Below are 19,408 nucleotides of genomic sequence, written 5' to 3' on the forward strand. Positions count from 1 at the left end.
CTGAAGTGACAAGAAAGCCACCAGCAGCTCCAGGCCTACCAATCTCATAGTTCCATCGAAATACCAGAAACCAGAACATGGCTTAAGCCACCCAGGACCACTCCTGAACTAGGATCATTGTGGCCTGGAGGATGGAATGTACCAATTGGACAGACTTTGGTCACATGACTCTCCCTCGAGCCAAAAAGGAGTCAGCTACCTGAACCATGTGGACTGACAGTGGGAGAGGGGTGGTTCCCTGAAATTCACCTGGGGTCTGTACCTAGAAAAAGGAGGACTAGTCACCAGGCAGATAAAAACAGCAGATCCCACTAAAACTGGTCACAAATCAACAATTCATCATCTCTGTTTACCTTACCTTAGGAAGCCATTTAATCTCTTTGACCAGTTCCACCTCCTAGTTTTCTGATCTTTGAAAATATTCTGAGAGAATTTCTGGGAGAATTAAGTAAGTTGCTTATGATAAGAAGGTTGCATGTATTAATTGTTGCCTATTGAACCCTTGTTGATCTGAACTAATGAAAAATGAGAATTGGCATTTGTGCCAAATTATTTATGAGTCTGGAAGTGAGATTCAGAGCACTGGGCAGAGGCATTTCTGAATGCTGCTGTCTCTTGGCTAACAGGCTTATTTTACTTATTGCAATTAATAAAAAATTAGACTCATTTGGTGATGAAACCTGAAAAAATATGGTGAATCATATCTGTGCACAAATGTTCATTTCTGACTCGATCAATATTTTATCTATATTTTTATTAAAATGGAATTATAATTATAGTTTAAAATGTAAAGATTTACACTGGAATCTTACTATTTACTTTATCACTTAATTTTCCTAATAGAGTTTTTAAAATCGTTATTTTCCCAACACCATTTCCCTCTACTAGGTAGAAGTTATAAAAAATAATGATTATTTTTATTACTGTGTATTATGCATTCTTGAGACATCAAACGTGCCGTAATTAAGGAAAGAGACTAGCACTGTGTTATGGTTAAGCCAGTTAACCTCAGGCAAGTGACTTGACTTGCTTGAACTTCAGGTTCCTTATCCGTAAAATGGGATGATACCAGTTCTAGCAAACATCAGTGCTGATCCTGTATCCCTTGGCATACATGGTTCCAACACAGTCAACAGCATCTTCTGCAAATCTCTGAGACTTTCTCTCAGCCCAACCACAGCAAGCCTACAAGTGCCCAGGACTTCATGGCCCCAGGAGTAATTTTCACTCAGGTGGTAGTACCTCTCTTCCTTGCCCCTTGTGTGGGACATTTCTGATATATGTTCTTCACATTCTCCCAGAGTTCCCACGTATGATTGAGCCCCAGTTTCCCACAACTGCAACCTGCTTGATAAGGTTCCCTTTATTTGCGGGCTTTTCTTCCCTTCGCTTTTCTGCACTCCCCTACTGTTAGTTCCTGGGTTATCTCCCAAATAAGCTGCTTGCACTCAAATGCTTATCTCAAAGCCTACTTTTAGAAGAACCAAAACTAAAACAAGCACTTCTCAATAAATGGCCTTAACAGAATCTAAAGTGAAAGATGGGTAAGGTCAGAGTAGCTGAGCATTGAGAGGAAAAAAAAAAAAAAAAAAATGGAAGGGCTGTGCCCATGGATCATCCCTTCCAACATGTCACATGTTGTCTTAGCTGTTACCATTCCTGAAGTCCTGGCTGGTAGCCTCAAAATCACGGGATCTCCTGTCTACAAGGGACTTAGCCATTTAGCCCCAACTCTCAGGTCATAGAAGAGGCAGCTAAGTGACAATGTTGAGAGTAGGACTGTATTTTCTGTGTCCGAGTTCTTTGCACCACTCCAGACTCCCACGTGGAGCCCTCCATTAGGCCTTGCTCAAAAAATGCAATGTCAGCTATTTAGAAGTTAGCAATTTGCATCCATAGCAGTGGTTTTCAGACTGTCCTTGACATAGCATCCTTTTATTTGTGTTTGTTTCATCTCACAGTGTCTCACTGGATTGGTCAATGTGTAGGAAGAACCTTTAGAAGCACTATTTTGGTTGAATGAGTGGAGCCTGCATTGTAGCTGGTGATGGCTGCCCTACTCCTGTTTATTCTCCTGCTCTATCCCATTCTCTGCAGGCACTTCTGCCCAAACCCCAGGAGATTCGAGATGCTCAGTTTAAAAACCACACATCTGAAGGAGATATTCACTGGCCTAATGATCTGCCTCACCATTAAGATGGCATCCGTTTAAATATTTTTATATAGATGACCTGTGTAGCAATAAAAGAAATAAAAGAACAGAAATGAGTGAACAGAGGCAACTCAAATGAGATAGATTTTCTTCCCAAGAGACAAAGACAGATGAAAGCTGTATGATGTAGCCAGTTCTTTTCATATCTTAAGTTACTACACTAAGGAAGCTGCCAAAAAGCCACTCTAGTATTTTATTGATTACAATCCCATTTAAATCCCACCTATTGACTTGTTAGCCTCTGTGGAAGGTCATAGAAGAATGACATTAGCATCTGTGAGTATATTCCAGGCTCCTCTTAACTCTGTGTTTTGTTTATTCATAGACTTCTCTGAAGTATTTGAGACTGACAAAAATGAAAAAAATATTATTTTCAAGATAGCCATTATGTCACTGTTCATCAGTTGGCTTGATAACTTCCTTGAATTTCCTTTCTTGATTGCATTTCCTCCTTTCCCAGGAGGGAGGAACTGGGCTTGAGGAAAGCAAATGCCTGGCGCAGGAGTCCTGGTTATTTTCTCTTGCATCCTTTCTTTCTGTGACCTCAGTGTCCACTCAGAATTACAGATCTAGCCAGAAAGCCACAACCATGTCCATTCAAAGCTGAAATGGCTTTTGTTCAGAAAACAACCAGTCAGGAAAAAAAAAAAAAAGAAAAAAAAATATATATATAGTAAAAGAAAAAAACAAATGCAAGTTTTAAAGAGGTGCAGGAGTGAACTTGGTAGCATAATCCACCCCAGTCTGTTGAGTGTTTTTAAAACCTCTCTCCCTCATCAGACTATACCTTCCCAAGATGCCTTGCCGTTGTGGGTGAGAACTATTAGGACAAAGCAAATAATGGCTATTTTCTCCTAGAGGTAACCTCCCATCAGAACAAAGCATTAATAATCACTGACTGTTACACCTTTTCCCTTGCCAGCAGGGGTCAGGGGACAGGCTATGGCTCAGTTAGAAGGAACGGCTTAGCAGCTTGCACTGTGCTGCAGAAAAGCCAGGAAGCCACAGGCATTGGACCCCAACATCTGCTTTTCCCAGAGCTGAGTTTTGTTGATAGTTGATTTTACACCAAATAAGCGGGAAGGAAGCTGATTGAATGCAGAGAGAATCAACTCCATGGAAAACATACGGTGACCACAAGGAAGCCAGATGAGGTGAGGGGTAGACTGTCTAACCTAACACTTCACAGAAAAGCTGAAAAATGCACCGTGGCAATGGGTGAAATGTCAGGAAGCTGAGAATGACCAATAATTTCATTCATTCATTATAGAGATTCTAGGAGCCCTGTCTGAACCACTGCAGTCTGTTGGACTCCAGTTGCAAAAGCAGAATTACCTGCATAGTAGGGATGGCACCATTTTAAGAGGAAGACTTAACTGAGGATGTTTGAAAAAATTAAATTTCTCACCTAACACCCTACCTTACGTGTAGAAAAGGAGTCCAAAATGCTTCTTATTAATGTTGTTACTGTTACCTAAAAACTGGGTTAGCCTCTTGGTGGGTATTGAGCCAATAGACACAGCCAAGCCAAAGATCGGGAGAAGGAAGGATTATTACTTGCAGCAAATAAGGAGAACACCGGGGATCTTTTCCAAAGCAGTGTCTCCCCTAACAGCAAAATTGGGGAAGTTTTAAGCTAAGGGTACTTGCATATTCATGAAGGGGCTAGAGCACATGAGAATTCAGCATAAAGTTGAGGCAAAAGTCGAGAGAGTCCAAGCTTTAATTGACTGAAGTCAGGATGGTCAACATCATCATTCCATCTTCCACCTGGGAGGGGGCCTTAGTTCCTGCAGAACTCAAAGATACATTATTATTATGTATATCCCTTGAGGAGGAACTAGGACTCTGCTTTATCATTGCACTACCCTTTGACTGCCATTTCTTTGTTCCTGCATTCCTTTGTTCCCTTAATACCCTTGATTCCTGAGACCTGTTCAAGGGTAAGCATTGTGGCCAGGCTTAGATCTCTAAATGGCTTAGACCAAAATGGGTTCTCTTATGTCAATAAAGCCATGCCTGGGGCTTCCCTGGTGGCGCAGTGGTTGGGAATCTGCCTGCCAATGCAGGGGACATGGGTTCGAGCCCTGGTCTGGGAAGATCCCACATGCTGCGGAGCAACTAGGCCCGTGAGCCACGGTTACTGAGCCTGAGCGTCTGGAGCTTGTGCTCCGCAACAAGAGAGGCCGCGATAATGAGAGGCCCGCGCACCACGATGAAGAGTGGCCCCCACTTGCCGCAACTAGAGAAAGGCCTCGCACAGAAACGAAGACCCAACACAGCCATAAATAAATAAATAAATAAATAAACCCAAAGTTTAAAAAAAAAAAAAAAAAGCCATGCCTGGTTCTCCTTCTCCTCCAGGGACTCCCCTTAATCTATCTGCTTACACTACTTGCCTTTGTTTAGGTTCCCCCAACAGTGACCCTGGGAGAAGAATCCAAATATAAAGAGTTTATTTGAAAGGTGATCCCAGGTAGCACCAGTAAGGCAATTTAGGAAGTAAGAATGAGGAACGGTAGGCAACCATTAAATGTTGCATCATCTCTCAGTCCTGGGCAAAACTAATGTCCATCTTACCCAAGGAACATGACATTCTCGTTAAGGATCTAGAACATTTTGCTCTCCTTTGTGTTATGGTCAAGAACCATTGTGAAGGGTCTCCTCTCATGGAACAATGTGATGGTGCACTAATAAAATGCGACAGACTTGTTCCCTACCCTCTGAGAACATCTAGCCCTAAATCATCAATCAGCCGTTACATAAATCTAGTGAAAAAGACTCCAAGCCCATGTTTAAGAGAGTAGGGTACCAATCTGGATTCTGTTTTTATCTAGCCATGTCAACTTAAAAGGACTGTTTAATCTCACTGGGTCAAAGTTTATCTGTCCTGTTAAATAATAAAATGCTGTCTTACCTACCAAACAGAACAGTGTGATGTAAATAAATTGCAGATGTGAGAATACTTTGAAAAAGGGAAAGTGCTAAATCAAAGTTAGGTGCTATTATTAAAAACTTTCACACAAAACCACATTAACAAGTTCAGCTGAATACAGGGAGAACTACAGGGGCACAAAAAGCCATGACAGCTGGGTCGTGGGGTTGATCTGCAAAGGCTTTTGAGAAGAGCACATATTCATTTAGTGGAGATTATTACACGATATCTTGGACTTGTATTTGTACATAGTTATGGTAATTGAACAGTTTTGCAATCAAGATGGAATAAGAATGCATGACACTTTTCAGCCTAAGATAAAATAATAATGCCTGAGAACATGTATAGAATATACTAACTCCAGGATTGAAAAGAAATGGATAAAATAGGCAAAGAAACCAGCAAACTTTGTACACTATACAAAAACACAGTTAATTGGCAAATGTAATAGGAAAGTCTGTGCCCAAGCAAAGAGAATTGAAAAGGGAACATTTTATAGATTATTTCTGTAAGCAGGCAAATAGATTTTGGTGAGCCATGAGATATTAGAGCCATCTGCACTTGCTTTCTCTGAGCTGGTCTAGCAGAGCTCACATAAGGGTCAAAGCACCAGGAATAAATGTGAGCCAAGGACATACCTTCTCAGAGCTGTGCTTGCAAGTGATTTTAGGAGGTGCTAAGCCATTGGACCAGTAGCTTTCCAACATGCCCTGGTATCATTACATTAGGACTGAGGATTGAATGGTGATGAATGGATTCTCAAACACCTAATCCCAGTGACATCCAAACATGTGGGTGCCAGATCCTGCCTAATTGGCATTTGGCTCAACAAAGTGAGGCTGGTGGCCATGCTAGCTGGCAGACACATTGTTCAGTTTGCCCATCCTAACTGTGTGATGATTCTGTAAGGATTTATAGGCCATCTGTCTTCCAAGACATAATTTGTCAAGATTCCTCTGTGTTTCCAGGCTTTGAAACATGTTATTTGCATGAGTTTGGCTATCCCTTTTAAAAGGTAACCTGCATATTTTTTATTTTTTTATTTTTTGCAAAACCCACAAAACAATGTCACATTTTCTGTTTAGCATTTCTGTTGTCCTCACATTGGCATGACACATTTTTTTTTGTTGTATTTTATTTTTCTTCCTATAAGTTAGACTCATGGATTGGAGAATAAAAATGTTAGAGGGTGCCTTTGAATTACTTGTGGAGATTAGAATGTAAATTGAGTCTGGAAAATAATTTTAGATCTTGATAGACAAATCCAAATCAAAGAGCTAATGCTCACGCCTCTGCTAGATGGGTCATTTGTCCTGCCGGAGCCCAGCTTCTTTTAACAAAAAGATTAAAGTCACATGTTTTAAAGAGATAAGTAAATCATGGGAAAAAGCTCTTCCTTGGTCTCATTCAGGGCTATTTTTAGGACTAATCCACATTGCCTCAATTGAAGCCAACGGCTACAGAGGCAGGATCCTCTCCTTTTCATCATCCTTGTTCCTCATCCAGGCCAGTGCTGGGAAAGTTATGTGGATACACACCATCAGTCGCACTCGCCACCATCTGCCTTCCCGTTGCCCTGGCACCACCTCCAGATCCAGCTCTCACACTGAGTACCCCTGTGACCTTAGACAAGTTGCTTACCTCTCTAAGCCTCAGTTTGCTCATCTGAAAATGGGAAGTAAAAAGTACCTCTCTTATAGGATTTCTGTGCCTGACACATGGTCAATGCACAGGTAATGCTGGCTCTTCCTGTTAGGATGATGATGATGGTGATGATGATGATGATGATGATTTACCTTCTCCTAGTACTAGATTATGTGCTGTACAGCAGGATAGCATAGTAGTTAATGGCATGGAACACAAAGCCTGACTTTGGGTTCAAATCCCATTTTATCCACTTGTAAGCCATGTGATCTTGGGCAAGCTACCTGAGTTTCTCATTCATAAAATAAGCATAAAAATAGTATCCACTTCATAGAGTTATTATGAGGATGGAACGAGTTAATATTTGCATATAGTAAAGAGTATATAAAGTTTTATAAAATAATATATGGGAGATAGACTAAATTCATGAAGCTCTTCAAAGGCTGGCTCTCTCTTCCTTTACCATCCTGCTTGCACATATGTAAATATACTTCCTTTCAAGTCAGAATCCATTCTTTTTTTTTTTTAAGTACTATGTTTGTAGACACAGCCAGCCACATTTTCTTTCTTTGACTCTCCACAGCATTATTTTTCACTTTAGCACTTCGCTCCTGTTACCTTACATCTGCTTTTAGGACGAACTAGGTAGCAGTTCCATGTTGCTGCTTTGATGCCATGATGAGGTCATTTCCAAGGTAACCATCCCAGTAAAAAACACACACTGAACAGGAAAGAGCCTGACTTTCAAAACTTTCTAGTCACCTTAGTAATGTGCCATGAATTCTATTTAGAGATTAGCTTGCGACAATGCCCTGCCGTCCTTTTCCCTTTCCTGGTCACAGAGCCCATGTAAAGTGTCATGTGAGAGTCTGTGCAATGAGGAGCATCAGCTTTTTTACATAACCTTATTGAAAGTCACTTTCATAAGCTTCTAGGTAGAAGGTGAGGGCTATGGATTTATTTCAAGTAAACTTCTTACTTGTGAATTTCAAAAGAAATTCTAGCATTGCTGAGCAAAGATGTTAGAAGGAGAAAATATTGACAGGGCAGGTAACTTGTCATGTCAGTGTCATGAAGGACAATCAGCTCTTTCATTGCTGAAGGATTGATTTGCTCTGTTGTGAATTATCCTAGTCCCCTATTTCTATTTTGATGGCTTTAGACATTTAATGCTGTCTGATTAGTGCTTCTGCCAGGGGCTAGGCAGAGGAAGAGAGTAAAGATAAAATTCTCCTGCTCTTCCAGCCACTGGAGAACACCAGGGCTTGGAACTTTCTAGAGCATCTCCTGGAAAGGAGCCACAGGCTTCTCTCTTCAGGACTTGGGACTTCCCCTAGGCTTGGGGACAAGGAAACCTTGGTAGAAGAGTGCCCTCAGAACCAAGCCGAAATGGTACTCTTAAGTTCTCCCTTCTCTTCCATCCCTCCATTCCCTGAGACAAAATTAGAATGCTGTGTTGCTGCCTGTATTGGAGAAGAGTGAGAGGGTCTTGGAAAGTATAAGGGAGGAAATATCTTGTCTGTTAAATACTCCCACCTGATAAATACCTGGGAGCTCAGGCTGCCTCTGTGACTCTGACTACATTCTACCTGGGAAAAGACACAGCAAGGAAAACTTGACTGACAAATTATCCATACAGTGCCATCTATGGTGAGATATTAGTCACTGCATACTTCTCACCAAAAAGATATGAATGAAAGACAACCAAGGAGATCCACGATAAGTCCCTGACCAGGCAAAGCAGGTCTATAGCAGAAGACCTTCAGTTTCTCCCATCTGATTCATTTTACCTAAAAATAGTAGGATCAAAAGGATAAAGCATGTGAAATCTGATTTTTTTCAACTTAATCAACAAAATTCTGCAGTCTAGTATAGTAGAGAAATCATGGATCATCAGGATAAAAAGAATGAATAGTCTAGACATATTCAACTAATTAAACTCTCTCTTGAAATCACACTAAAATTGCATTGTACTTTTTTAAGGCATAATCTGGCAAGGGTGGAGATAATAGGGTAAGAGACAATAATTACACAACTTTGGCAACTACCTATAGGTTTACAGCTATAACGCATCTCAGAAAACTGATCATAGGTTTAGAGTTACAGCCTAAAATAAGGAGGGTTTGTTGACAGCTGTTTAAGGAATAGTCAGAACTCCCACCTGGGAGAAAACTAAAGGTTTACCTTCTGGAGACAAGAAAGCAGAGGGTCTGAGGATAACACAATCCCAGGTGAAGGCAGGGCTACCATTTGAAAGCAAAGAGATAAAGTGATCATAAACATTCTGCCCCTTACCCCATTTGGCTCTGGAAGGCTGGCATCCAGGCCTTTATTTTCCTGGCAAGTGATTAAACAGATCTTCTCTCAGGACTTGATCGGCTCAAGAAGGAAGAACTAAAGGTATTGACATTAGGGGTTACTCCAAAGAGACAAAGACTGATCCCTCTACAATGATGCCTTATTAACTCTTATACTTTGCAGGTTCATATCAGATATACAGATGCTTTGAAAAGTCCAATCAGCTTTTTAGTCCACTCATTTGAAATATGAACAGACAATTAAAAATCACTAGACATATGAGGAAAACTTACTTAAAAAGTAGAAGTAAGCAAGAATAAAAGTAACCTTAGGGAAAACAATGACTATGTAGTTAGAAGAAAACTTTAAATATACATATATCATTAATATCCTTAGAAAGATAATAGAACATGTTGAACCACTGAAAAAAGAACAATGCTATTTTTTAAGGAAATGTCAGAGAACACAAACTGGCTCTTAGACATTAAATAGAGGGTAGCAGAAACAAAACACTCAAAGAAAAGTTGGAAATCAGGTGTAGAAAGCTCCCAGAGATTAGAGCAAACAAATAAAATGAAAAGTTGGAGGGAGAATGTATGAAAATGTAAAATTTGATCAAATAATATTCCAGAAGACAGAGAACAGAAATTAGTATAGAGATAATTTATGAAAATGTTCCAAATAGAAGAATAATAGCTTTCAGACTACAAGGGCTACAAGAGTGTCCAGCACAGGGGATAAAAATAAACCTATACCAATGCACATCACTGTGAAGTTTCCAGAAACTGGAACTGAATAAGGTGCTAGAAATTTCCAAAGAGACAAAAAAAAAAAAAAAAGGCCACATATGCTTTTAGGATGATGAAATTGTAATTCTTCAAATCTCTTAACAGCCCACTAGAAGCTAAAAGACAATGAAGCAAATTTTCTCACAAAAATCTAAAAGAAAATTTTCTTAACGTACAATATTATACCCAGATAAACTAGCGATAAAGTATACAAATGTCATAAAGCCATTTTTAGACATACAAGCCTCAAAAAATTTAACACTCAGGAACCCTTTCTCAGGAAGCTACTGACAAATGTACTCCCACTAAAATGAAAAGCTAACTATGAAGGAGGAAGACGTGGTTTACAAAAAATAAAAGATATTCAACAAAGAATAGAAGTAAAAAAAAATGTTAATTGATTAATCTAAATTGGAGTAGGTCATAAGACTCTAGGAAAGGCTTCATCAGGAAAATGAAACTGGGAGAACACTTGTGCCTGAACATATTGCAAAGAGGTTTAGATAACTGTGTCTTCTTCCTGGAGAGACTTAAGCTGAAACATCTTTTCTTAGATGCCTGGAACAGGAGGTCAAGCTGGAAAGTTCTGTTGGAAGTAGGTTTCAAGAAGTCAATTGATAAAAGGGGTCAGGACCTAAGAAAATAGGAGAACCAGTCCACAAAGCTCTTTAGACTGTTCCATTCTGTTCTCCAGAGCTCCCTTTTCTGGACACAGATCCTCCTCTTCTTAATTGTTCCCAAGACCTGGGACTTCCCTTGTGGTCCAGTGGTAAAGATCTACCTTCCAATGCAGGGGACGTGGGTTTGATCCCTGATTGGGGAACTAAGATCCCACATGCCACAGGGCAACTAAGTCCATGCGCCACAACTACTGAGCTCGCGTGCCTCAACTAGAGAGGAGCCCCCGCACGACAGCGAAGAGCCCGTGCACCATAACAAAATATCCCGCATGCCTCAACGAAGATCCCACGTGCTGCAACTAAGACCCGACACAGCCAAAAATATAAAAATAAATAAATTAATTGTTCCCAAGGACCATGCGATGGTCCCAGGTTTAAAGAAGGTAAGGGAGTAGCTTGTTCCCCAGTATATATTCAAAGGTCTTGGCATGCACTTGTAAGCATGAAATGCATCCAGCTGAATGTCCCTGGATATACCACAAGACTTAAAAGCATCCCTGGAAGGTCTCATTTTGTCACAACAAAATTTCAAATTTCTGTCTTCCTGACATTTTCAAGAGGACACCATTGGAGCCTCAGTCATCATCTACCCCACGGGAAGGAGAGAGGCAGAAGGAGGCAGAGGTACAGTTCCTGGCCATGGTATATGTGTACAGCCACCTGACATTTGAGCGTTTCTTTGCAGCAAAGATATTGCTGAAGAATGACAAGCCATATAAATGGCCATTGGAGACCATCATTTTGTCATGCCACTTTCCTCTCATATCCCTTTGAAGATGGTTCCTCCCCATTGAAGTCAGATCTTTTCACAATTGATCACCAGCCTTCCTTTTTCAATATACACCAGAACTTCTTTTGAATGAAAAAGCTTCATAGAGCAGTGTTTTCTCCATTCCTTGAGACTTATATTTTTCCTACTTTGGCTCTAAGTGGTTCAAACAATATAAATGCTTATAAAGATCTTTAGGTGTCATTATATGAGTGGCATGTCCACTTGGAAGCATATCAATCTTTTATTAAGAAAGTATAGAAGGGACTTTATTTTTAGCCTTTGTCATCTGGCATTATCCTTCTGAACTTAACTTTTCTTCCTGTTGTTTTTATTCCAGAAAATCATCACATTGCTTTTAATTGTGGTTTGATGTCTCATAATCTCATTCTAATATGGGACATTTTGTTTTAATTTAGCTGGTAATCATACAGAGTGTATTAAACCACTTGAATTCATAGAACTTTAGAGCTGAAAGAGACATAAGAGCCCATCTAGTTTTCTCATCCTATGGTTGAAGAGTTTGTCGTTGATCAATTACTGCTGGCAGGAATGGAAGCCACATTTCTTGTACTGTTACTAATTTGACTGATTTGTTTAGAAAAACAGTGTTTTTCCCATCTTAGTTCTCAAGGCTTTTCATTTTTCTATGTGCCTCAGCGGACCTGAAAAAAATCGTAAGCAGTTTCACAAAAACAGTGACTGGTTGGTGGAAAAGTACTGATGCATTTAAGTCAACAGCAACAACAGTATTCCAGCTGTAGGTTATATGCAACAAAGGAAAATCCTCGAACGGTCTGTTTTCGTCCAAAAGGCTTTACTGGTCAGAACTATGTTTTTAGGCTAATTCATTGTGCCAAAAACATCTACATTTTCGCAAATGAACTCTTGACCCCTCATCTGATGCCTTGCAACTTATAAACCTCCAACTCCTGATCTTTACTTTTTCATTGGCTTTTCTTGACTTTGACGTATATCTGCCTAGTCATTTGATGTATCAAAAGTCTTGCACATTTGCTCCTTTAGTTAACAAGGCAAGCTTTGGGGTTGAAAAGTTGCTCTGCCTACTTGCAGTCTACAATCATATTCTGAACTGTCCTTCAAACTCATATATTGTTTCTATTCAAAGTTAGGTAAATTCCTCAGCTGGTGATTTTTAAATTATTTGATATAATTAATTGTGAATAATGCTTAAAAACACTGATTCACCTAACTCTTGTTTTTACTAATTTTAATCTATGCTAAAAACTGTTAAAATCTTCGACTCCTAGGAAACAGTAAAGGTAGAGAAGGTAACCCAAAGATTATGTTAATTGACCTATAGGACTTCAAGCAGGTTTATATTCAATTTAGCAATATTTTAATAGGTTTGGGGTATTTTTTGGGGGGGAGGTTGCTGACACACATATATGTATGTATCAATATCCCATAGCCTTCTTTGAAATGGGTTTGTCATCGTCCTGATTTTCTCATTAATGAATTAAATAAAACTTTTACACATGTTCTTTGGCATGTTGCAGAGCATAACTTAATTATAATATCCTCGTTTGAGAAAAACAAATATATAGCTTGCATACCCCCACTTTTCTGTCATGCATCCATGACCGACATCAAAATTATTCACAAGCATGGTTCAGAATCTTTCTCAACACAAGTGCCCAGAAGGCACTGGAGGCAATATAATGGAAATCCATGCTAAAGTTAAAATTAATTTGTCATCCATGCCATATTGGCATATGTTTCATTTTGACTGCTTTTAAAAGTTGCTGATCACACCAAGGGATATTTATTCCCAAGATACCACACACAAACACAGCCTCCACCAGCACCATAAAGATGGTATGTCTTGGTCACACCATATTGTATTGCTGTCATTTGCATGCCTTTAGAAGGAGCGTATACTTGTGAGTTTTCCTTGGAGTACACTTTATTCCAGGAGTCACATTACTTTCTTTTGTTGGCCCCTAAAGCCACTTGCATTTATTGTCTGTCCTTTGAGGAACAGCTGTGGTTAGAAATTGAGATGTATGAAACTGTCATTTGCATAGGTTAAAAACACCAAATATTAATAATTTCATATGATTTGACCTAATGAGAAAAAAGAATCAAAATTATGCCATCTTTGGTGATCTCCCAGTTTCAAAACCATTTATTTTCTGTTTTGAATCACTAATTGTCAAAAGTAAGTGCTGATTTTACAGGTACAGTGCACAGAGAATCGTGGTAGATTCCAAGGATGACAAAGATAGAAACACACATCCTGCTCTGGAGGAGCGCATGCCTGCTGTTCAAGGGGTGAATGGTCTTATTTTCTATTAGATTATGAGCTATTTGAAGGAATACTCTGTGCTTTGCTCTGCTTTATTTTTCTGCGTATTCATCACATTGCAGGCGTTCAATAAATGTTTGTTAAGTGAGTGGAAGGTAAAGAGATGGGAGAAGGAAGGGAAAGAGGAAGGGAGGAATAGACACTCGTTTGAGAAGAAGGTGACAAGATGGCAATAAATCAGAGTAAAATGATTATTGTCCACAATGCAGACGAAGGATCACCCCAAACTTCAAACAGAAGACTGAAGGTCACTTAACAAAAAAGTAAATAAAGTAACATCCATTTTTCTATTTTAAAAAGTGCCAGCTCTCGAGTGCCAAAGCATGGAAATACCCAGGACCCGGGACCCCAGTAACACTGATGCTCGAGAGGACTGGCCACCCTGGCTTCTAAAGCTTAATTTAAACATCCCAGATCTTCATCTTTTGTATACCTGCTCTATGATTTTCGTTCCTACTAATGAAAAGAACAAAAAGGAAGAGTGTGAAGAAATTAGATTTTTAAAAAAAATACTTTATCTCTAAATGTTTCATGCTCCAAAATATTGTTGAAAGCTATCTATTGAGATAACTTTGGCCCTAAGAGGCACTGACTTTGGTTTGTTTCCAAAAATTGAAACTGGTCTGAAAGGGTACATGCATTCCACCATAAATGAATTTCAAAGGAAGGCTTCAAAGGCAATAACCAAAGTGTTCTCATCAATGACACCGTGATTGGAATGATCACCTTGGTAGGTGATGGTTATTTGGAGGTATAAATTATGGCATCTATAAGATTTTTCTTTTTGTAAGATACAGCTCCACTTGTCAAAAGCCAATAACCAAACTTCTTTTTATTTATTTATTCCTGGAAAATATTAAAGGTGGTTTAGCTATAATGTTTCCAGAATTATGGGACATACTCATCAGTTATTTTGAGAAACTTATTGAATGTAAAAAGATTTACACTGTGGGGAAACAGTCAGTGCTAGCTTTTCCATTTGCAGATGACACATCTCTTACCATTCAAGAATAAACAATGCTCAAATCAATAAAAATTAGAATTATTAGATATCATGTTTTTACCTATGAGTTTGGCGTAGGGGTGAAGAGAAGGCAAACCACTGGTGAAAGAGTAAATTGCTAGAACTTTAACAGAAAGCAAATTGGTTATGTGTAGTAAAAGCTTTAAAAATATGCATAGTATTTGAACCAGCAATTCTATTTCTGGAAATTCATTCTCAGGAAATAATTAAAAGTTTGTACAGAGATTCAACTACCAGAGTATTCCATACAATGTCATTTATCCTAGTGAAAAATGGGAGGCAACTCCAAAGATAATGGAATATTACTTAGTCATGTGATGTCTATATATTTTATAATATATAAAACATAAATATTATATAATTATATGACCATGTTCATAATATACTGTTCAGTTAATATAAACAAAAGTTTCTAAATCATATACAGATATATAGGATTGCAGCTTCATAAAAGAATTACACACACACACGCATACACACTTTTCTTTTTCTGGAAGCATATACAACAAGATTTTAATAGTAATTGTCTCTGAAGGAAGAGTTAGGCATGTTCAGAAAAGTTTTACTTTTCCTCTCTGCTCGTCGCATTTCCTAATTTTTCTTCCATAAGCATATACCACTTTTATATTAATACAAAACTTTTTCAATGAGGAAAAAAAATTACTGCCCTCTAACATTTACTAGCAAGATCTTTACTGCTCACAAATGCACTGGTGATTGTGTTTGTTTTGTTTGTTTGTTTGTGGCTTTGATTGTTAAGGTTGAAGAAACAAACTGTGATGATGAACCAAAATCATGAAGATGGCCCTTTCTATGTATTATATAAAATTCACTTTAATCAAGAATTATCTCAGTATTTAGTATTAGTCACCTCAGACAGGTTACAGCAAAAGAAAAATTCTAAATACAATCTCAATAAACTAAATAAAGTGTGAGTCATATTTCTTTCATTTGAAGTAAAGTCATTCTAAATAAGAAATTTAAAGACCTTCTTTTTTATGAGCATTCAAATTTTTATTCCTCAGTATGGTCATCTTTATTTTCTGTTTCAGAGAAAAAAGATCATTATTTGAAAACATTTTCACTTTATTTTAAATAATAAAACCACTTGTGAATAACTCTTTTGATTATAAAAGTAACATATTTTCATGATAGAACATTGGGAAGTGCACTCCTAATTCTAACACCTAGAGATAAGCACTAATAACATTTTGGTGTCCATACACAAAGTTGATAAGCATTCTTATATTTAAAAACAGGAAATCAGTGTTCAGGTATTTAACTCCTCTGAAAGTCTGTGATACTCATGTAACTACATTTTCCTCTATTATTTCTGGCATTTGGAGATGAATGTAGTGAAATAGCATGATCCTAGACTACTGTTTATCCATATTAAATTGCAATTGGGGCTACTGTCTTCCATCTTGGATGCTACCAGAGTTTTCTGGGAAAAAAAAAAAAAAGTTAAAGCAACATGATGCCAGAAACCCATGAAAATAATACATTCACGTTCTTCTTAACTCTTCATTTCCTCCAGGACAGATATCAGTGGATGGATTTATGCGCTATCTGAGTGGAGAAGAAAATGGAGTCGTTCCACCTGAGAAACTGGATTTGAATGAAGATATGTCTCAGCCACTTTCTCACTATTTCATTAATTCCTCACACAACACCTACCTCACAGGTATGAGTTCATAGTTCTTTGACAATTATTTTAGCCAATCTCACCAAATGTCACCAACCTCTGTTTACTGTTGTTCAGAAGTGGAGGCATATTTCCTTTCACTTCCTGTGAAAAGCCTCTGAGAACTGGGGTTCCATGACCAGAGGCTCCGCCCACAAGCAACAATATAATTTCTTCACAGCTCTTCCTAAATTTTCAAGTCATCTAAAATGTATTCATGTCTGGTATCTTCAGACCAATGGAATTTTTGCATAACTGAATTCTTTCTGCAATAGACTTCAAGCCACTTATAAAGCCACCTAGTTCTCTGGACTGTTTTCATCTACAGGAAAGTTCTGCCCTAAATAACTTCCACTCAAGGCAAATTAATAATTTTGCTCAGGTGGACAGGGCTTTAGACATAAACAAATTTCTTTGTGAGTGACAACTTATATATACTTTGTTGTAAATATTATAATAAAGGAGTGTGTTTCCTAACTTGACCCTAAATTGAGCATTGCCATGGTTTTTAGTAGATTGTTAAATAGAAAAAATATTAAAACATATATATAATATATATTATCTCAACATAGTTTAGAATAAAAATTTTAATAAATACCAATTTCAATAAACTAAAAATGTTTTTATAATCAAAATACATTTCTTGCAGAATACTCTCTGATTACCAGCCTTAGAAAGACTTCGTAAAAAAAAAAAAAAAAAAAACCTACTGGTTAAAAAAAAAGGACTTTTCAAAACCTTATCACTTTCTTTTTTTTATATATATATAAATTTATTTATTTATTTTTTGGCTGCATTGTGTCTTCGTTGCTGTGCGCGGGCTTTCTCTAGTTGTGTTGAGCGGGGGCTACTTTTTGTTGTGGTGCGCTGGCTTCTCATTGCAGTGGCTTCTCTTGTTGTGGAGCACAGGCTCTAGGCATGCGGGCTTCAGTAGTTGTGGCTCGCGGGCTCTAGCGCGCAGGCTCAGTAGCTGTGGCACACGGGCTTAGTTGCTCCGCGGCATGTGGGATCTTCCCCGACCAGGGCTCGAACCTGTGTCTCCTGCTTTGGCAGGCGGATTCTTAACCACTGCGCCACCAGGGAAGTCCCCTTATCACTTTCTTGCTTCATACAGTCCATCACCCAAATAAATATAAGATTGCCAGACCTCAAGACCCACAGTGCAACCAAAGTCTGGGGTCTCATTTGGTATCTGTAAGTTATAGGTACTTGCCGTGCCTTGGGGGAGGTTTTGATGTGCTTGTGGCTCATTGCCTAGGGGTGTGTGGTTTGTGTGGCAGGATAGACCAGCGATGCCATGCACATAATGGCAGGGAGGTCCAGGCACTAGGTATTCATGAGAGTGTTCAAGAGAATTTCACAGGGTTCAGCCATCTGGCAAATAAGCAGTTCTGCCTTCTGAATTCCTTAAGGGGATCCATTCCTCTAGGCACAAATGTATGTTGCGCTAGCGTCGAATCCAGCGTTAGCCTGGTATCCCACACTTGGTGAAAAATAGCTTAGAATATAAATGACTCTTGGACAGAGATAGCAATGTGGCCCCTGGACAGCTAGAATGAGCTATTTCAGGATGATTCCATATCATCTGAGACATCTTGTCAGAATCATACACTCTGAGTTCTACAGGCAGTTGAACTGCAACTTGCGTGTTCTTCATGAAAATCAGACTGTTCTCATGTTACTTGCGGCCTGTTTTGTTTCAACTACATACCTACTAAGAGAGATTCATGCTATAAAACTAATTAGATTCGTGTTTGGCTCATCCTAAACCCTATTCTTATCACCTCTTGCTGCATAACCGATCACACCAAAACACAAGGACATAAAACAGCCACCATTTTATTTTGACCATATTCTATATGTCAGGAATTCAGACAGGACACAGAGCAGATGGCTTGTTTCTGTTCCCTGGTGTCTTGGGCTACAGATGGGAAGTGAATGCCTGGGGTGACACAAAAGGCTTGGTTGTTGGAATCATCTGGAGGTTTCACCACCAACATGTCTGGACCTGGGCTAGTGACCCAACAGCTGGGCTCAGTTAAGACTGCTGACCTAATTGCCTAAAATTGGCCTCCCCATGTGGCTTGGGCTTCCTCACAGCATGGCAGCCCCAGGGTAGGTAGACTTCTTACATGGCAGCTTATAGCTGCAAAAACAAGTGTCCCCAAAAAACATGGAGGAAGCTTAATTGCCCTTTTGCACTTAGCCTCTGAAGTTCCATACTGTCACTTCTTTCTTTATTTGTCAAAAATGTCACAAACCTACCCAGCTTCAAGGTAGGGGACATAGACCACAGCTCTCAATGGGAGGAATGTCAGAATATTCTTAGCCCTGTTTTATTATTTTTTATAAATTTATTTATTTATTTGTTTGTCTTTATTTTTGGCTGCATTGGGTCTTTGTTGCTGCGCACGGGCTTTCTCTAGTTGCGGCGAGTGGAGGCTACTCTTCGTTGCGGTGCGCGGGCTCCTCACTGTCGTGGCTTCTCTTGTTGCGGAGCACAGGCTCTAGGAATGCAGGCTTCAGTAGTTGTGGTGCGTGGGCTCAGTAGTTGTGGCTTGCAGGCTCTAGAGCACAGGCTCAGTAGTTGTGGTGCACAGGCTTAGTTGCTCCGTGGCATGTGGGATCTTCCTAGACCAGGGCTCAAACCCGTGTCCCTTGCATCGGCAGGCAGATTCTTAACCAATGCACCACCAGGGAAGCCCCTTAGCCCTGTTTTAAAATTACTACAGGTTTCATAGCTTCAAGAAGAGAGTGTCCACTTAACCCACTTTCTTGGATTCAGTTTCTTAGACTTATTACAAAAATTTTGCAGCTCCCACTCAAATTGCTAAGCATTTGTAAAGGATTTTTTCCTTCCCAGAGGTCCTTAATCTTATTCGGTATCATTGATGTATCTGGCAGTCTGGTGAAGCCTATGGACCCTTCTAAGAATGTTAAACGCATAAAATAATGTACATAGAATTAAAGAGGAAAAACTTCCATTGAAATATTTTGATCAAATATTGAAAAACAAATTTGGATAAAATTGTATATATTTTATTA

General features: G+C 39.0%; 1 protein-coding gene across 7 annotated transcripts in view; it reads left to right on the top strand.

Annotated features, from left to right (window-relative positions):
- PLCB1 (phospholipase C beta 1) overlaps window positions 1–19,408 on the top strand; it is a 690,420-nt gene that overhangs the window by 505,654 nt on the left and 165,358 nt on the right. For all 7 annotated transcript variants that reach the window (XM_082358993.1, XM_082358994.1, XM_082358995.1 and 4 more), the window contains one exon: window positions 16,217–16,363. In XM_082358993.1, the coding sequence (XP_082215119.1) occupies window positions 16,217–16,363 (147 nt within the window). The remainder of the gene's footprint in view (window positions 1–16,216; window positions 16,364–19,408) is intronic.

The sequence above is a fragment of the Balaenoptera borealis genome, assembly GCF_965194805.1.
Source record: "Balaenoptera borealis genome assembly, chromosome: 16".
NCBI classification, from domain to species: domain Eukaryota; kingdom Metazoa; phylum Chordata; class Mammalia; order Artiodactyla; family Balaenopteridae; genus Balaenoptera; species Balaenoptera borealis.